The sequence below is a fragment of the Canis lupus genome, chromosome 4 (assembly GCF_003254725.2).
Source record: "Canis lupus dingo isolate Sandy chromosome 4, ASM325472v2, whole genome shotgun sequence".
NCBI classification, from domain to species: Eukaryota; Metazoa; Chordata; class Mammalia; order Carnivora; family Canidae; genus Canis; species Canis lupus.
The window spans coordinates 70,380,712-70,400,131 of record NC_064246.1 but is presented as its reverse complement, the minus strand read 5'-3'; the positions used below and the strand labels follow the sequence as shown (position 1 = coordinate 70,400,131).

Genomic DNA, 19,420 nt, shown 5'->3' with positions numbered 1-19,420 from the left:
ATCAAAAATGCTAATTTATACCTAGTGGACTCACATGAATAATGAATGTACTTGAAATCACTTATTGAGGAAAATATTGTGCTTGAATTTATTTCTTAATGATAAAAGCTGTCACTTTTATAATTTCAAAAACAGTAGTTCTACTGGCCCCAATAAAACAAGAACTATAAGATTTAAGACAAAGTTCATAAAATGATTTAGACAGACATGCTAGAAAATGAAACATCTTTTATACTTTGCATAATTTCATACCCAAATATAAACAAATCCTTGGTTTAATCTTACTCTGAATGGTATCTGCAATGGACAACAATATAGCACATTCATATAGATAAACTGTAAGATTAGTTTGTAGTAATTCTGTTCCAACCTCCACTACACATTTTATTAAAAAAAAAAAAAAAAGAGTACAAGGCAGTCTTATTATTTTAGACTAACTGCAAAAAACACTGAATTAGTAAATAAATAAATAAATAAATAAATAAATAAATTGTATTTTAAAAAGAAAGATTTGTATTCTATATCTTTGAAGTATATATGGTTATTAGTTGCTAACAAGTGCTTCTAAATTCTGAGAATTTTAGCATGAGTTAATAAATAAACAATATATAATCAGCAGGAGCTATTCACACAATTAACATTCTGAAGTTCTTAAAAAGAAATAGTTCTCCTAAATAAATAAATGTATATGTAACCTTACTTGTGCTCTAATTGCCTTAATAAAGTTTTCACAGATAATAAAAAAAAAAACTTCACTTTACATGTTGATGAAATAAATATTCTTGAGAATAATATTTTCTATTCAGCCCAAAGTGAATGAGTTATAAAATACTGGGGGGATAAGCTAGTCTTAATTTATGTTTGATAATTAATGTTGTGCTGCATCTATTAACTTAAAAATTTCAAAATAAGCCTAGGTATGTATTTAAACTCATGTTGTAAAACTAGAAAAGATATTAAAGTTCCTACCTCTAATTCTACATCAGCTCGCACATATTGTCGGGTCTTCGGATGATTAAGGAGGTGCAAAATTGTAGTAATGAGGGCCTCATTTATTCGACTTAATTGGCAATCGATCACATTTTTCAGGATGGTGTTTAGTCCACCTCGAAGGGCCACCACCTCTGGATTCTGAAGTGCTAAAATAAAAAAAGGAAAAACTTAATAAGGGTAAGTTATTACTTTTTAGTAATTAGAAACCTGGGATTTTATCTTGAAACTTAATTTCCTTTCTGACTTGAAAAACTTTCTAGCCAAAGAATTAAAATGTAGATAAAATATATCTAATAAGAGTCACTGAATATACTCTTTCCAAAACTCTGTTTTTTTTTAATGTCTCTGAATTGATTTTTTTATATCCTTTGTCTGTATTTTACTAGAATGGTTCTTCTTGTCAATTGCAAGAAACTGTTCGTTTAATAGGAATATGTTAGCTTTTCATCTATTTCAAATCTTTCATCTGCTTTAGATTTTAATTTCACTTTAGATTTTAACTTTAGATTTTAATCTCAGATTTTTTTTTTTTATGGTGAAAAAATTTATATTTAGATTTATAGCCGGCTGGACTCAGTTTAGATGATCCCAATTTTGTTGGCAACATCCAAAGCATCATAGTCAGGAGCCAGTCGAACATATGCTTTCTTCTCTCCATCAGGCCTGATCAAGGTGTTGACCTTGGCCACATCAATGTCATAGAGCTTCTTCACAGCCTGTTTGATCTGGTGCTTATTGGCCTTGACATCCACAATGAACACAAGTGTGTTGTTGTCTTCTATTTTCTTCATGGCTGACTCAGTAGTTAAGGGGAACTTGATGATGGCATAGTGATCAAGCTTGTTTCTCCTGGGGGCGCTCTTTCGAGGATATTTCGGCTGCCTTCGGAGACGCAGGGTCTTGGGTCGTCGGAATGCAGGTGACGTGCGGATCGTTTTTTTTTGTGACTGTGCACGCCTTTCAGCACCGCTTTCTTAGCTTTCAAAGCCTTTGCTTTGGCTTCGGCTTTGGGAGGGGCAGGGGCTTCCTTCTTCGCCTTCGGCGCCATCTTCGTGAAAGGGCTAATCTCAGATTTTAAACTCAGAAACTCCTCCCTTACTTCAAAGAGGCATTTTCTGATTATACCAGCACATACATATATGGGTTTTAAAGGAGTTCATGATTAACATTCCAGTTTTCGATCTGTTAGGAAACTGAGTTTTGCTGCATATTTATAAACTCATTTTTTCCCAAATGTTTAAGTTATCCCAGCATGCTTCCCAAACTGATTTTTATCCTTTTGATATACTAAAGTTTTCTATATACCAGAGTCTGCAACTCAATCTTTTCATTTTTTTCTCTTAATAACCTAGCTTAATAGTTTTTGTAAAAATCAACTTTTAAAAAAACTTTTCCCTTCTATTTTTGTTTCTCAAAAATGTTTTCATAATCGGATCTCTCTTGTTTATTCTGGCTTAATTTTAGAATTTTATTTTTTTTCTAAACTGAGTTATATAAACTACATACAGTAAAATTCACACAACTTAATGGCACAGTTCAAAAAATTTTGAACAAGTTTCATACTATTGTAACCAATATCCAATCAACATACAGAAATTTCACCATCCTAGAAAGTTCCCTTACACCCCTTTTCAATCAGTACCCCCCCCTCCAGTATACAGACAACAATTTCTGTTATTAAGAATCAATTGGACAAATTCAAGTGTCAAAAATACCCTGCCTCCGAAAAACACATACACATGTCATACATATTTCTTAGTAAGTTTGTTATACATAGTTTTATACTTTGGAGGTGGTAACTTTTTTCTCCAATAAATTTACTGATTTTATTGCTGAAACACAAAATAAGTTGATCAAATCTGTATCTTCACATTTCTACTGTTTTGAATTACTTAAGTTCCATTTTTCCGTTGATAAGAGTTTACTAGGTATATCTCACCCATAACATGTAAACTTCACACTTATTATTTTCATTTACTAACCTGGTTGAAAGCTTTTAGCAATACTAATTAGGAGTAAAAAGTTGGTAATATTTACAGAGATCCACCATTAAGAATAATACAGTGATTTGAAATATTCTAGAATATTAACAAATGAGGTTTCTAATTATTTTATGTGTATAGGTATGTGTATGTGTGTCATCCTATGTGTATATGCATATAAAATGATAGTTCCATTAAAAAATTGGTAGGTTTCCATATTTGAGTACTTTTAATTAAAAGATAATTATAAAAAGATTATAAGAACTGTTCTTGAAACAATTTTTTTAAAACAAAACTACCTGAATGAGTCTTAGTTTTTGATCTATTGTATATTCTATTATTTTGAGTCAACTGGAAATAAAATTTTCTCTGAAAACCCATTCATTTTAATAAGATTTTCAATATTTAAAAAATTATTTCATAATTTTAAAAACTTCTATTTTTTCTTCCTCATTTGTATATTACTCTTTTGTTTCTGACCTGTGTTTTTCAAACACTAGTGTATGTTTATATACCATTCATGTTTCTCTACAACTAACTCAGATTATTTCAAATAATCAATTTTGTTCTCTAATTAGATCCCTTCGTTTCATTGTTGCTTTCCTCCTGCTTACCTTAAAATTGATTTTCTTTCCTTCTTTTTCTATTTCTTGGGCTCACATACTTATTTTCATTGCTTTTTGCTTACTTATAAAAGCATTTTAAGATAAGAAGTTAACTCAGGGTATAGCTTTCCAAGCACCCCCTACACTGACTCGTCAAATATTTTTATTTTTGAATTAAATTTTTAATTTAATTTTTAATTAAAATTTTTAATTAAATTTTTAAGTGTCTTTAAATTAATAGGTACTGAGAACAGTACCTTTAAATCTTCAATAATAGGGTTTGATACTCTTATATTTAGTTTACAATTTTGTTATTAATTTGTTTATTACATCAAGAGTCAACAGGACCTATGCCACCTCTACCTTTGGTGGGAAAAAAACTATCTTATCATTTAAAATTGTATTTTGGTTTTAAGTGAGGTTGAGCCTTTTAAATATTGATTAGCCATGTATTTCTTTGAGAATTATTTATTTTCCCTACTCATCTGTATATAAATGTTATTTCCCTAGCATGTTTGTAACATTTATTTTTTGTTCGTTGTAGCACTGCATGTTTGTCTCTTTATATTAAAATCTGTTGCTGCTGGAATCTATTTCTTTTGTTAACTCAAGACTCCTTTTCCTTACAATGATCAGATACTCATCCATTTTTTTTCCTGTTTTTTTCCCCATTTAACTCTTTAATCTTCTTGCATTTAAGTTTTTTTAAATGTAGGATTATTTTTTAATACATATCAAGATATAGTATAGTTAATAATGTCTGAGAACCAGATTTTAAGTGATTTTATTCTAAACACTGGAATTTGGACAATTCCTATATTCCTATAAACTAATCTTTTCATATCTTTGTGCCAATAACTAAGAATTCATATGTGAAAGGCATTTAAAATGCCATATTTTTTTCTAAAACATTATTACACTTTTATTACTTGGAGAAAATTCTGACCCAGTTCACCTTTAAAAAATGTTACATTCATACACACACACACATACTTCCTAAAATGCTTCATTTTTATTACTTGAAGAAAATTCTGACCTAGTTCACAGATAATGGCAATGCATGCTCGGACCATTCTGTCTCTTTCTTGAAGTCCATCATTTCCAACTGCTATTAAAGAGTTGGCTACAGAGCTAGGAAACAAGGAAGCATTCACAGTAATCATCTGTAACAGGGAAGAATCAGAAAAATAAGTTATTTACTTCAAAATACATGTTTAAAACCAATTTTGTTCAGATTGAGGTGTTAATAACCATTGAACATTTATAAGATCCAGGCATCAATTTTAATCCTCTTCCTATGAACATTTCAAAGGGTTACTATAACTAATAATTGATCCAATAAATGTTAACAACCATTACTGTGGGAAAATGTTCAGACTATAAATCAATTAAATGACAGACTAATAGTTCAGACTATAAATCAATTAAATGACAAGATTCAATGTTTCTGAGATTCTAAGCTCCTCTCAAATAGGAACTATATTTTATACAACTTTTCAGTACCTAGACAAAGAAAATGAGTGGTAACAACAACTGTCAACATACTACTGTACTATTCCATTCCTGATTCTTCCCCATATATAATCACCACCAAACCCTGTCTTACCAATTTACTTCACTATCCATATTCTCTTTCCTATCAAACTCTGATTTGGGCCCTCATTCTTTCTCATTTTACTGCAACAGATTCCTGATAATCTCCCTATCTCTAACCCTTATTTGTTGCTATGGCAAAAAGCAAAGTTAGTAATCTGTAAGCTATTTCTAAGATTTCAAAAAGGATGATGCAAATAGTATGTTTCTGGTAACAAAACTGTAGATGAATTTTACTTTAAATGAAAAGTTTAAATGGCAATAATATAATTGGGATACTGAAAACATAGTATCTCTTCAGTTTGGAAATAATAAAGAAAACAAATTATGTAGCCAATGACTGTTTAATGAACAAAAACTGGTAGATGGAGTATTTCAAAATAACACATCTCTGGAGTAGGGATAATTAATCTTTACTGGATATTACTGAATAGATAATCCTATAAGTCAAGGGCAAATGATTCCCTAAGTGAATCTCTTTCAAATGTAAAAAATCTGTAATACATTAATCTCTTATTACATGAATATAGAAATAATATATTAGGAAAATTGATGGCTTAAATTAGGCAGTCAGTGAGTAGAATTTCAATTTTCAATTAACACTGAAAAGTGGGAAAATTATATAGAAAATAAGAGAGACAAAAACCAAGAAGGATTCTCTGGTTTGGAGAATAGGGGAAAATCAGAAGATACTGAAAATGAGTGAGCAAACAAAAAATCTTCTAAATGAATGAGATAGGTGAAAAGAGAAAGAAAAATAACATGACTATCCCTTAACTGCTCATGGAGGAAGTTACCCTAAAGCAGCAAATGTTTCTTGCTTTTCTTTAAAATGAAGATTAATACACAGAAAATTTTTAAAAATTTAAAATGCGTACAAAAAAACCAGTGACCTAGCCATTATAATATTAACATTAATCTCTACTAGCTCAGTTGCCAAGATGTTGCTGAAAAAAAAGAAATATGTGCTTTGATTACTAATGAAATTACAGTTCTTCTAACAAATAGAGGCCACTGCTCTCTGGGCTCGGACCTAGTTGGTGGTAAGGTGACATGGCTAAATGCACCAAGAAGGTTGGAATCGTGGGTAAATATGGGACCCGTTATGGGGCCTCCCTCAGGAAAATGGTGAAGAAGATTGAAATTAGTCAGTACGCCAAAGATGAAAAGGCAAGCTGTGGGCATCTGGCACTGTGGCTCCTGCAGGAGGACGGCAGCCGGTCGCGCCTGGACCTACAACATCACTTCTGTCATCATAGTAAAGTCTGCCATCAGAAGACTGAAGGAGTTGAAAGACCAGTAGAAGCTCCACCATTTGAAACACTGCTAGCCTATAATAAATGGGTTAATTTACATAATAAAATTTAAACAAACGAATAGAAATAGAGGCCACTATGCATTCATTCAACAAGTATGCTTTCCTTTTAACTCTATCTGCTTTTAGCTAAAACAAGGAGGAACCCTCGCCACATTCTTCTGAGTCTATATCCTACTGTCAGGTATAAGCAATTCTCTACTCTTGGATTCATAAATGATATCTGCCTCAATTCACTCTATTTCAGAAAAAAACAGAAGAAAATAGTTTTGTAATAGGATTATTAAATTGTTAAGGGTCTGTTCACTTTTACTGGGCTGTTTATAAACTAAATTATAACACATCAAAACATTTAATAAAACTGAAATGAAGTATTTACTGAATAATTCAAAGAAGCTGAATTTAATTGTTTGAATCTATCTGGCATTGTCTTTTCTTCTGAATGTAATTTTTAGGGAGCAATTCTCAAGTATGGTCCAGGAAACAGGGTCTCTAGGGTATTTTCAGAGATTCTGTGAAGTTAAAACTATTTTCATAACAGTTCTAAGACATTATTTGTCTTTTTTACTCTCAACCTTTCACAAATATATACTGAAGTTTTCCAAAGGCTCCAATGAACATGAAATCACAACAGATTGAATGAAGAAACAAATATGACAATCCAGCTACTCCTGTCCACCAAGACAAACACTAAAGACATTTGCAAAGATCTAAAATAATGCCATTCTGCTAAGTTTCTTTTTGGAAAATATATTTTTATAAAAATGTTTGTATGTGATGGGTTTATTGTTCATTTTTAATATGTTAATATATAATTTAATTGCTCACTTATAATTCCTAGTAGGGTAAATATTGACACATATACCTCAAATAACCAAATAGTTACTCTAGGTTTTTCAGAAACAAATTTTATTTTCTTATCGTGAATTCTCAAAATCATGGCAGTAGGAAAGACTATGAGTAAAAACCATAAATGTAATTTTTAAATTTAAATTTGAAGAGCCAAATATCACGGTCCCAATGTAACAGTTTAGCTATAATAAAAATATCATAATCTATCTTCAATATTACTCTTACCAGAATTGCAAATTTCTTTTAAGACATTCATCTATCTACCTCTTCCTTACTTCGCTCACCTGTGGGTACTATTACTAACCACAAGTTGGACAATTGGAAGAAAAAAGGAAAAAGAGATCTAGTTAATGTACAAATTTAACATTCTATCATTCTGAAGTATGAACTGAATTCAAAGACAGGTAAAAAGGAAAAGGGTTAAAATTTTTATTTTTTAAAGTAATTTAAATAATTTTAGATGTTTTTATTTTTTTATTTATTTTTTATTTTTTTTTAATTTTTTTTATTTATTTATGATAGTTACAGAGAGAGAGAGAGAGGCAGAGACACAGGCAGAGGGAGAAGCAGGCTCCATGCACCGGGAGCCTGATGTGGGACTCGATCCCGGGTCTCCAGGATCGCGCCCTGGGCCAAAGGCAGGCGCCAAACCGCTGCGCCACCCAGGGATCCCCTAGATGTTTTTATATTAAAACAACTATATACTACATAAGCCTCATAAATGTTTAGGATTATACAGGATACTTAGGATGAAACAGGAAAAAATTCTTACATAACTATGTCTTAACAAAGTTAACTCTTAATTCACTGCTTTGCCATTAGGGTATCACATTAAGTAACAACAAAAAATGCTTTGAAAACCTCTCATTAGAAGCATTATGGATTATCCTTAACACATTCTATTGCAGAATTTAGATTCTGATCTATCCTGTACAATGGTTTGAACTGCTTATTGAAACTGTCTATGGACTATATCTAAATTTGTCTTCAAAACAACCAGACTGTAACTATTTGTGACATCCATTTAACGGTATTAAGTCTAAATATACAAAAGTAGAGTAGGGAACAAGTAATCCTCTTTCTCCAATAATGTACCAAAAAAGCAGCAATTTCACTTTTACGTCTACTAAAGGAAGAAGTACAGTAGTTCTTCCCCACTCCCTTAGCCAGGGGGTATATGTTCCAAGACCCCCAGTGGATACTGAAACCACAGACAATACTGAACTCGATATATAAACTCCACTGCTGATGGAAAGCCTCACCAATAACATCAACAACACATATTTTGTATTGTATACTATATTCTTACAATAAAGGAGGCTAAAGAAAATGTTAAGAAAATCATGAGATAATAAATTTACAGTTCTGTATTTATCGAAAAAATTTACATATATAAAGTAAACTCATAAAGCTCAAATCTGGACAGCCCAGGTGGCTCAGCAGTTCAGCACTGCCTTCAGCCCAGGGTGTGATCCTGGAGACCTGGGATTGAGTCCCATATCAGACTTCCTGCATGAAGCCTGCTTCTCCCTCTGCCTGTGCCTGTTTCTCTGCCTCATTCTCTCTCTCTCTTCTGTGTCTCTCAATGAATAAAATCTTTAAAAACAATTAAAAAAAATAAAGCTCAAATCTGTGTTGTTCAAGGGTCAAGTATACTATTTTTACTGTACATACATACCTACAATAAAATTTAACTTACCAATTAGGCACAGCAAGAGATTAACAACAACAATAATAAAATAGAACAATTATACTATAATAAAATTTATATGAATGGAGTCACTCAAAATAGCTATTAGTACTAGTCACCTTTCTTCTGGTGATGTGAGATGATAAAAATGCCTATGTGATGAGATGAGTGAAGTGACGATGTAGATACTGTGACATTAACATTAGGCTACTACAGACCTTCTGACCATATAGCAGAAGGAAAACCACAGTTGACCTCAGGTAACCAAAACTGCGGATAAGGGTTGTGGTGGGGGGGAATACTGTATTCTTTAGAGTGAATATTTTATTAAAAATTATTGTCTTACCTGTACCCAATCACACAGAATAATTACACAAAACATTTATGCTTACCTCTAAGTTTAACAGACCTAATTATCTCATATAATTTTAACAAAAATGTTTAATGAGAATTTAACCTTTAAATTTTAATGAAGATTTCAAAAAGTCTAAATCTAAAACTGTAAAATATTTTAAATAAAACCCCCAAATCTATTACTCTCAGATACAGAACGCACCTTTCTGACTAATCGAAGTGCTTGTGTCCTCTCTACTTCATTGCTCTGCTGTATGTCGATGCACCTAAATAATACACAAAATACTTAGTTACTGACAAACAATTTTTTGTGTAACACTAACAGATCAGACTCATCTTCAAAATGTTAATACAGTATTTTAAAATTTTAACATATGTGATTTTTCAATACCAGCAGATATTTATTTAGTTAACTTACATCTAGCTCTCTTATGATAAATATTTGCTATAATAAAGCATTTCAAAACTATTTAAAACTCCAGAAAAGAACATAGTAAATAATTTACAGAATTATACATATCAATAGAAAAGTAAAATACATACAAAACAAAGGTATCGGAAATCTAGTGAAAAAAAAATTCATCTATCTTTGATAAAATTTGGAGTTTTATAAAAATTGTGGAGGAAAAATATTTCCAGCTCATGTTTTAATTTAAATATGATTTTAGGGGCATCTGGGTGACTCAATCGGTTGAGCCACTGACTCTTGATCTCAGCTCAGGTCTTGATCTCAGGGTTGTGAGTTCAAGGCCTGTGTTGGGCTCTCACTGGGCATGGAGCCTACTTTAAAAAAAATTTAATTTTATTCAGGGCCTACATATTTTATTTATTATGACTATGTTAAAAGTCTTATATACTAGCCATAGTAACTCTATTTCACCAAATATAATTTAATATCTAAACACACTTCAAAGCTTAATGCTCAATCAGGTATCACTTGACTGACATTTCTCTGTAAAATTTATTAGTCAATTTCTTAAGAGTCTGGTTTATGTAGCAGAATAATTAATTTTTACTTAAAAGCATTTTTCCTATCTGAATACAATTAAATCTGAAACAATTTTATTAAGAAGTAAATATACACACAATTCAATTGGTGGCCACACTAAAGAGGCTTGATCAGACCATCTCCATAGTCAAAAACAACTGTAAAGTTTAAACAAAATACTTTTTTAAAACTATTAAAAGGGCAATGGATAATAATCCTTGGAAAAAGATGTACAAGTTCCACACCCAACCAGGCTTTGTCGCTAAGGGCACCTGTCAATCCCCAGTTTTAGGGGAATGAAGTCCTAGCAGAAAGCAAAATTTTTGCTAGACTGGAGAGACAGGTTGAACTTTAGTGCAGTCAAGGTGGCTGTGACTTGAGGGAAAAAAATCCCAGAGAAAAGAAAATATAGGAAAATGAATGCAAATCTTCATGTAATCTCTTCTCCAAGGCACTTGCCAATCTCTGTGTTGTGCAAATGCAGGGTAAAAATCCAAAAAAAAAAAAAAAAAAAAAAAAAACAAATAAAAAGCTTTACTGTCAAGAAGCTAAAGAAGTAGGCAGAAATTTCAGTAGGTATATAACACCCTAAGATAGACATTACAGCTCAAGGCTGCTCAAGGTGAAGAGGTTCTGCTGAACATCTACAACAGCCATTTGAGATCCCAACAGCCACTCCACAGATCAAAGGGAAAGCTAAAAACTAAACTTCAACTAAATCAATGTGATACATCAACATTCCAGAATAAAGCTTAACAATCTTAAAAGGAAAACTGTATGAACCCAGAGCTAAATATTTTGAATATGCAATGTTCACATCCAATCATGTAATAATATGAAGTGTGCTTTAAAATAAACAAAGGGCCAAATAACTAAAAACCAAGAAAAGAAAATGACAATAGAAACAGAACACAGGTGATTCACATATTGGTGTTGGCATAAGAAGGCTAAAATTCACTATGGTAAATATGCTCAGTAAATAGAAAGAAAGATGGAGAAATAATGCAGTGACCTAAAATCTTTAAATAAGAGTAAAACAAATCACAGAAATATATAACTGAAAGTAAAAATTGAAGAGACTGGTTTACTAGCAAGATGGAGGGGGAAAAACGTACAAAGTAAACACACTGAAGCACAAAGATTAACAACAAAAACTGAAAATATAGTAAGGATATCAGAGACATGTGGGACACTGAACAGATCCAACACAACACAGCTGGAGAACGAGAGGATATAAGGAGAATAAAGAACAAGAAAACCTTAAAGTAGAGAAAAAAATACATCACTTCAAATAAGCAACAAGAGACAACTTAACCATTCACCAGGTTAAAAAGAAAAATCCAGAAGACAATAACTTACTTAAAGCACTGAAAACTAGGAACTAGTCATAAAATAGCTTTCAAGCTTTTGCACAGCAAAGGAAACAAGTCAACAAAACCAAAAGACAACTGACAGAACATGAGAAGATATTTGCAAATAACGTATCAGATAAAGGACTAGTATCCAAAATCTATAAAGAACCTATAAAACTCAACACCCAAAGAACAAATAATCCAATCAAGAAATGGGCAGAAGACATGAACAGACATTTCTCCAATGAAGACATACAAATGGCCAACAGACACATGAAAAAATGATCGACATTACTTAGCCATCAGGGAAATAGAAATCAAAACCACAATGAGATACCACCTCATAACAGTGAGAACGGCTAAAATTAACAAGTCAAGAAATGACAGATGTTGGCGAGGATGCAGAGAAAAAGGAACCCCTGTACAATGTTGGTAGGAATGCAAGTTGGCGCAGCCACTCTGGAAAACAGTATGGAGATTCCTCAAAAAGTTGAAAATAGAGCTTCCCTATGACCCAGTAACTGTACTAGTGAGTATTTACCCCAAAGACACAAATGTAATCTGAAGGGGCACCTGTACCCCAATGTTTATAGCAGCAGCGTCCACAATAGCCAAACTACAGAAAGAGTCCAGATGTCCATCCACAGATGAACGGATAAAGATGTGGTATATACTACTCAGCCATCAAAAAAATCTTGCCATTTGCAAAGACGTGGCTAGAACTAGAGGATATTATGTTAAACAAAATAAGTAAATCAGAGAAAGACAATTATCATATGATCTCACTTATATGTGAAATTTAAGAAACAAAACAGGACCATAGGCAAAGAGAGGAAAAAATAAGACAAAATCAGGGAGACAAAGCATAAGAGATTCTTAGTCATAGGAAACAAAATGAAGGTTGCTAGAAGTCAGGGGGGTAGGAGGATGGGGTAACTGGGTGATGGACAATAAGGAAGTTACATGAGGAAATGAACACTGGGTATTATAGAAGACTGATGAATCACTGACCTCTACCTCTGAAACCAATAATATATTATATGTTAATTAACTGAACTTAAATACAAAAAGAAAAACAAAAAAATTAAAATTAAAAAAAATTTCTTAAAATAGAAAAGGAAGCCCCTTCATATACGAAGACTATAAAATAGAGGCATTTACAGACAAAAAAAAAAAAAAAAAAAGATGAAATAATCTTGAGTAGACTGGCATTATAAAAAAAAAAACAGTAAAGGAAATTCATCAAACAAAGTGATACAAGATAAATGAATATGTACAAATGCAAGGAAAGAAGGATAATGCAATGGGTAAGTAACATAGGTAAACATCAGTAGTTCCAGTTAAGGGGCACTTGGGTGGCTCAGTAAGTTAAGCAACCTACTCTTGGTTTCAGCTTAGGTCATGAGCTCCTGGGTGGTGAGATGAACACCTGCCTTCGTTTCTGCACTCAGCAGGGAGCCTACTTAAGATTCTCTCCCTCTGCCCCTCCCCCCACGTTCTCCATCTCACTTTCGTTTTCTCTCTCAAATAAAGAAATCTTTAAAAAAATATATCAATAGTTCTAGTTTAAAACAAAGCAGAACTAACCTGTAGGGTTAGAAATGCATGTAGGAAAAAAAAACTATAGCAATAATACAAAAAGCAGAGGGGAGATGATATAAACTATAAAAGGTTTCCTGCATTGTTCTGGCTGTAATAAAATGCTAAACCTAATATCAAGGATATGAGTTATAATCTCTAGGGCAACTGCTAAAAGACGAAAAAACTTTATAACCCAGATATTAATAGAAGAGGAAAAGAAATTCTTCATTATTCCAAAAGAAAAAGAGAAACATAAGAACAAAGAACAGATGTGATAAATCTCAAGATAGCAAACAAACTCAAGTATATGAGAAAATTAAGAGCAAGATGAACAAACTCATAAACATATATATAATTACACTGCATAAAGTCCACAGAGCATGCATATAAAAATTCACCAGACACAGTCTAAATGTTCCAATTAGAAAACAAAATGGTCAAAGTCAAACTAGATTTAAAAACAAAAAATCTGTATGATATTTACACACCAGAAACTTAAATATAAGGACAAAACAACAGAAAGTAAAAGGATGGAAAGAGATGTATCCTGCAAGCCCTAAATCAAAGTGAGTATAGCCATATTAATTAAAATTATACTTATATATCATATTAATATATGATAACATCATAAAAGTAGTATTACTAGGTATAAAAAGAGACATTTCACAACTATAAAAATATTAGGCCAATATGAAGGTTTAACAATTCTCAATATGAATGTAGTAACAAAGCTTCAAAATATATAAAGTAATGACTAACAAAAGGAGGATATCTGACTAGTATTATATCTGCTAAGGAAATGGAATCCATAATCTTAAACTTCCTAAAAAAGAAAACCCTATTACCCAGACAGATTCACTGGTGAATTCTATGAATCATATAGGGGGAAAAAATGAAAACTCATTTTACATAAATTACTACGTAAAAACAGGACATTTCCCTAGTTGTTTCACCAAGCAAAAAAACTCCTGATACCACAACTAAACAAGGACAGAAGACTGGAAAAATATAGGCCAATACTCTCATGAACTTAACTACAAAATTATCCCACAAAATATTAGCAAAACAAATTCAGTTAATACTTAAAAAGGACAAAACATACAGTGAATATGCATTTACTTCAGAAATGCAAACAAGGAACATAAAGAAATCCACAAAAAGCCTACAGCAAGTATCATAAATTATAGCAAAATACAGAATACTTGCAACCCAAGTTCAGGAGCAAAACCAAATTGTCCACTATCACTATTTCTAGTCAATGCAATATTCTAACCAGTGTGATAAGGCAAGAAAAAGAAAGTACAAGGACTGGAAAGGGAGAAATAAAACATTCATCATTTGCAATTAATGTTATGTACATAGAAACTCTAAAAGAATTTTTAAAACAATTAGATTTGAAAAGTGATTCTAGCAAGATCACTAGATAAGAGTTCAGTATCCAAACCAAAAACCAAAACCCAAAATCTACAATTATTTTTCTATATATTAAAAGCAAAAAATGAAAAAGAAATTAAACTTACATTAATACTCTCATAAAAAGAACATTGTAGAATAAACATAGCAACAAGTATGTGCAAGACCTCTGCACAGAAAACTACAAAATACTGGAGAGAAATTAAAGCTCCAAATCAATAAAGGTTTAGAATATTCAATATTCTTAAGATATCAATTACCCCAAATTAATCTAGAACTTCAATGCAATTACTACTAAAATCGCAGAATGTTTTAAGGACATGAACAAGTTGATCCTAAAATTCATATGAAAATGAAGAACACTGGGCAGCCTGGGTGGCTCAGTGGTTTAGCGTTGCCTTCAGCCCAGGGCATGATCCCAGAGAGCCAGGATCAAGTCCCATGTCGGGCTCCCTGCATGGAGCCTGCTTCTTCCTTTGCCTGTGTCTCTGCCTCTCATGTGTCTCTCATGAATAAATAAAATCTTAAAAAAAAAAAAAAAAAGAAAGAAAGAAAATGAAGAACATAAAATAACAAAAAAAAAATAGCTAACACAGTCTTAAGGAAGAAAAAGTGGAAGACTTACACCAACAGATATTAACACTTACTAGCCAGCTACAGTCATTAAAACAGTGAGAAACAGGGGCAAGAATAGACAAATAGATTAAAAAGAACAGGGAACACAAAAATGGATCCAGATATATCAGTTATCTGGTTTACCACAGAAGGGCCACTAGTCTAGACATGAGAGAAAAATCTTTTCAATAAATCTTGCTAAAATGTACTGCATATCCATAAAAATAAAAATGAATCATGACCTGACATCGAATTAAACATAAGAAGGAATAAATTCTTTTGGAGGAAAACAGAGTAATATCTTCCAAAGAGTCCACGGGCATTAACTATAAAATTGGATTAATTGGGAAGAGAGAAAAGGCAAAACAGACAGACTTGAAGAAGATATTGTCAATACATATACCTGAAAGGAATCATATCCAGAAGAACATCAAGAACTCCTATATAATGAGATAGACAGATAATCCAATTTACAAATGAGCAAAAGGACAAGGAGGATATTCAAATAGCCAACAAACAAATGAAAGGTGCTTAACATCACTACTCATTAGGGAAATGTAAATTATAAACACAATGAAAGTCATAATGAACACTACAGCAGAAAGGTCTACAATTAAAAACTGAAAGCAAGTGCTGATGAGAATGTGGAGAGACTGGAATCTCGAACATTGTTGGCAGGAGTATAAATCGGTACAATCGAGCAGCTCCGGTGGCCCAGCGGTTTAGCACCGCCTTCGGCCCAGGGTGTGATCCTGGAGACCTGGGATCGAGTCCCACGTCAGGCTCCCTGCATAACATAGCTATGTCTCTCTCTCTCTGTCTTTTGTGATTAAATAAAATCTTTTAAAAATAAATAAGTAAATCAGTACAATCACTATGGAAAACTGGCAGTATGTAGTAAAGCTAAATAGACATAAACGTATGACCCAGCAGTTCCACTCCTACATGTACACCTAAGAAAATGAGCGCTATGTCCACTTACAAGAATGTTCAAGGGAGCTTTATCCAAGATAGCCAAAAACTCAACCCAGAAAATCACCAACAGAATGGAAAAAATTATAGTCTACTCATAACACAAAATATTACACATCCTTAAGAAAAAAACAACATGGATAATCTCACAAATAAAATACAGGATAGAATAACTATGTATTTTTCCAATATATGATGGAGAAACTGGTGTACATATGAGAAAAGGTAGAATAATTGGTTGGAAAGAAGGGAACTTGACTGGGATACTGAAAATATCTTATTCAGGATAATAGGGTAGTTAGTTGTATATATCTGTAAAAGTCATCAGGCTTTACACTAAAAATTTGTAAACTTCACGATAGGTATGTTAAAACTTAATACATAATTTTAAAAACACAGACGATTCTAGGACAATTACCTCGCTATTAAATAGTCCACTTTCAATTTTAGCACCTTCTGCAGAATACTGGAGTCTTGGATGAGATATCGAAGAGCTCTCAGCCCTGCTGCCCGCACTTCTTTTGCTTCATTCAATAAAGCTAACCGCAAACTGCATAAGAACAAAAAAAGTTTTGCTGCATGAGTTTCAAATATACATAAAATTATGGTACCAAATTCTTCCCCAGTTGAATGAGGCAAAACTACTATTTTATAAATATATAAAAATCATTCACTACAAGCCACAGAATTTCAATAATACTTAGTTCTTAATCTGTGCTGCCTTAGCAGATTCTTAGTAATCAAGAAAATATTATTTTGTTACTGCCTTCTGTATTTTATTATGTAATGGGAAATTAAATTTCAAGGTGTACCTATGCCTCTACAACCCATTCCCCTCTGTCTACCTGCTTCCACTCTTCTCAAAGAATCACTGACTTAAACTAATATTTTATGACCACAGGCACAGACTATACAAATTTTAATTCCTAAGCACACCAAAAAGATGGCTATGAAATCATAACATTGTATCTGTTGATGGACTTGAGAAAATAAAGTTTGCCATAAACACACTTCTTTTTTTTTTTTTAAAGATTTTATTTATTTATTCATGAGAGATACACAGAGAGAGAGAGGCAGAGACACAGGCAGAGGGCGAAGCAGGCTCCATGCAGGGAGCCTGATGTGGGATTAATCCCAGGTCTCCAGGATCACACCCTGGGCCGAAGGCAGGCGCTAAACCGCTGAGCCACCCAGGGATCCTCTAAACACACTTCTTAAGGGAGGTCTAGAGATAACTGTACGGGTTCTTACTCGTGTTCTTAAGAACACTTAAGAGCTTTTGTTCTATGAATTTCATATTTAATTTAGAAGTTTAAGTATTTCCCATCATTAGCTTTCTTTATTTTTTTTAATATTTTATTTATTCTTGAGAAACACACACACACACACAGAGGCAGAGACACAGGCAGAGGGAGAAGCAGGCTCCCTGCAGGGAGCCTGATGTGGAACTTGATCCTGGATCTCCAGGATCAGGCTCTGGACTGAAGGTGGTGCTAAACCACTGAGCCACCCGGGCTTCTGGACTGAAGGTGGTGCTAAACCACTGAGCCACCCGGGCTTCTGGACTGAAGGTGGTGCTAAACCACTGAGCCACCCGGGCTGCCCCAGCTTTGATTCTTTAAATAATAATACATATAATATTAATAATATCATATGTATAATAAAATAAAGACTATTTGATAATTACAAAGCATCAGTAAGAACAACAGGATAACCAAAAATGCTGGAGATCCTGAATTTTTCTAACGTTCAAACAACTGTTTCTACAAAATCAAATATAAGGTGAATTAAGGTGCTATACTATCCTTTTAGTTAAAAATTACTAAAATCCAGAGGGTGACAGAGGGAACTAAACTATACTTACCAAATTATGATATCCTCATAGTTAAAACCCAATTTTTCTTCACTATGGCCAATATCACAAAGAAGCTGTCAGAAAAACAAAAGTATGCAAATATGTTATATATTTTTGTCTATTTATACTACTTTTTTAGACTGAAAAATAAGGTATTTTTCTTTAACAAAATTCCAGAAACTATATCTTTTGTTCAAATATGCATATTTATTTTTATCGCCTTGTTTTATTGACCTGCCAGTTTTAGATTTCTTTAACCCTCCTCTTTACTTTGATTTTTTAAAAAGATTTTATTTATTTATTCATGAGAAATAGAGAGAGAGAGAGAGAGAGAGGCAGAGACACAGGCAGAGGGAGAAACAGGCTCCATGTAGGGAGCCCGATGTGGGACTTGATCCCGGAACTCCAGGATCATGCCCTGGGCCGAAAGCAGGTGCTTAACAGCTGAGCCACCCAGGGATTGCCCCTTTACTTTGATTTGAATCAACCAATTACTTTTTATTATTCCACCTTTCCCTCTCAATAAATTTACTATTATTTTTTAATGGTTACCCATTGAGATTATAGCATGCATTGTTAATTAGTTTAAACAGAAACTATTTATTTTACCATATCCTCAACAATGCTAGACTCTTGACACTTGCACTTCATTTGCTTGCCTTACCTTTCTTTCCCTTTACTGATGTTTTTTCTATCTTTCAAGTCCCGTAACACATTACTGTTATTTTTACTCTATCAATTTGTATTTACCTACAAATTCACATTTTCCATTATTCTTCATGTCAGTGGTATCGTAATGGGATACTCTCTCTTCCTTCTAAGGAATTCTCAGTTTGTTGTTGGTTTTATTGTTTTTATTAATTTAATTTTTAGCCACAAGGTTGCTTGTAACAGATTCTTTTGACTTTTCTTTGCCTAGAAATTCTTTTTCACTTCTATTTTTGAAGAATATCTTGCTGGATTTATAAATTTTTACGTTAGCTGATATTTTCCTAAAATCTTTAAGATGGTTTCCATTATCTCTACTGAAATGTCTGATTATCAGTCTCACTATTGGCTCCTCTGAAGGTCAGATCCTTTTTCTCAGACTCCTTTAAAGATTTTCTTATCTATCTTTGGTTTTCAGCAATCTTACTATTCAGGTGTGGTTTTCTTTGTATCTATCCTGCTTAGGAAAAATAGAAATTCCCAATTCTCTGGGTTGACATATTTTATTAGTTTTAGAAAATTCTGTACATTAGCTCTTCAAAATTACTTCTG

At 32.7% G+C, this 19,420-nt stretch overlaps 1 protein-coding gene and 2 pseudogenes across 7 annotated transcripts in view; 1 reads left to right on the top strand and 2 right to left on the bottom strand.

The window, feature by feature from the left end:
- RICTOR (RPTOR independent companion of MTOR complex 2) overlaps nucleotides 1–19,420 on the bottom strand; it is a 117,274-nt gene that overhangs the window by 48,777 nt on the left and 49,077 nt on the right. For all 7 annotated transcript variants that reach the window (XM_025436376.3, XM_049109307.1, XM_025436377.3 and 4 more), the window contains 5 exons: nucleotides 18,170–18,234; nucleotides 16,724–16,855; nucleotides 9,587–9,650; nucleotides 4,617–4,743; nucleotides 970–1,139 (listed from right to left, as the gene is read on the bottom strand). In XM_025436376.3, coding sequence (XP_025292161.1) covers nucleotides 970–1,139; nucleotides 4,617–4,743; nucleotides 9,587–9,650; nucleotides 16,724–16,855; nucleotides 18,170–18,234 — 558 coding nt within the window. The remainder of the gene's footprint in view (nucleotides 1–969; nucleotides 1,140–4,616; nucleotides 4,744–9,586; nucleotides 9,651–16,723; nucleotides 16,856–18,169; nucleotides 18,235–19,420) is intronic.
- On the bottom strand, nucleotides 1,507–2,069 carry LOC112652766 (60S ribosomal protein L23a-like; annotated as a pseudogene).
- LOC118354422 (60S ribosomal protein L37a-like) lies at nucleotides 6,227–6,501 on the top strand (annotated as a pseudogene).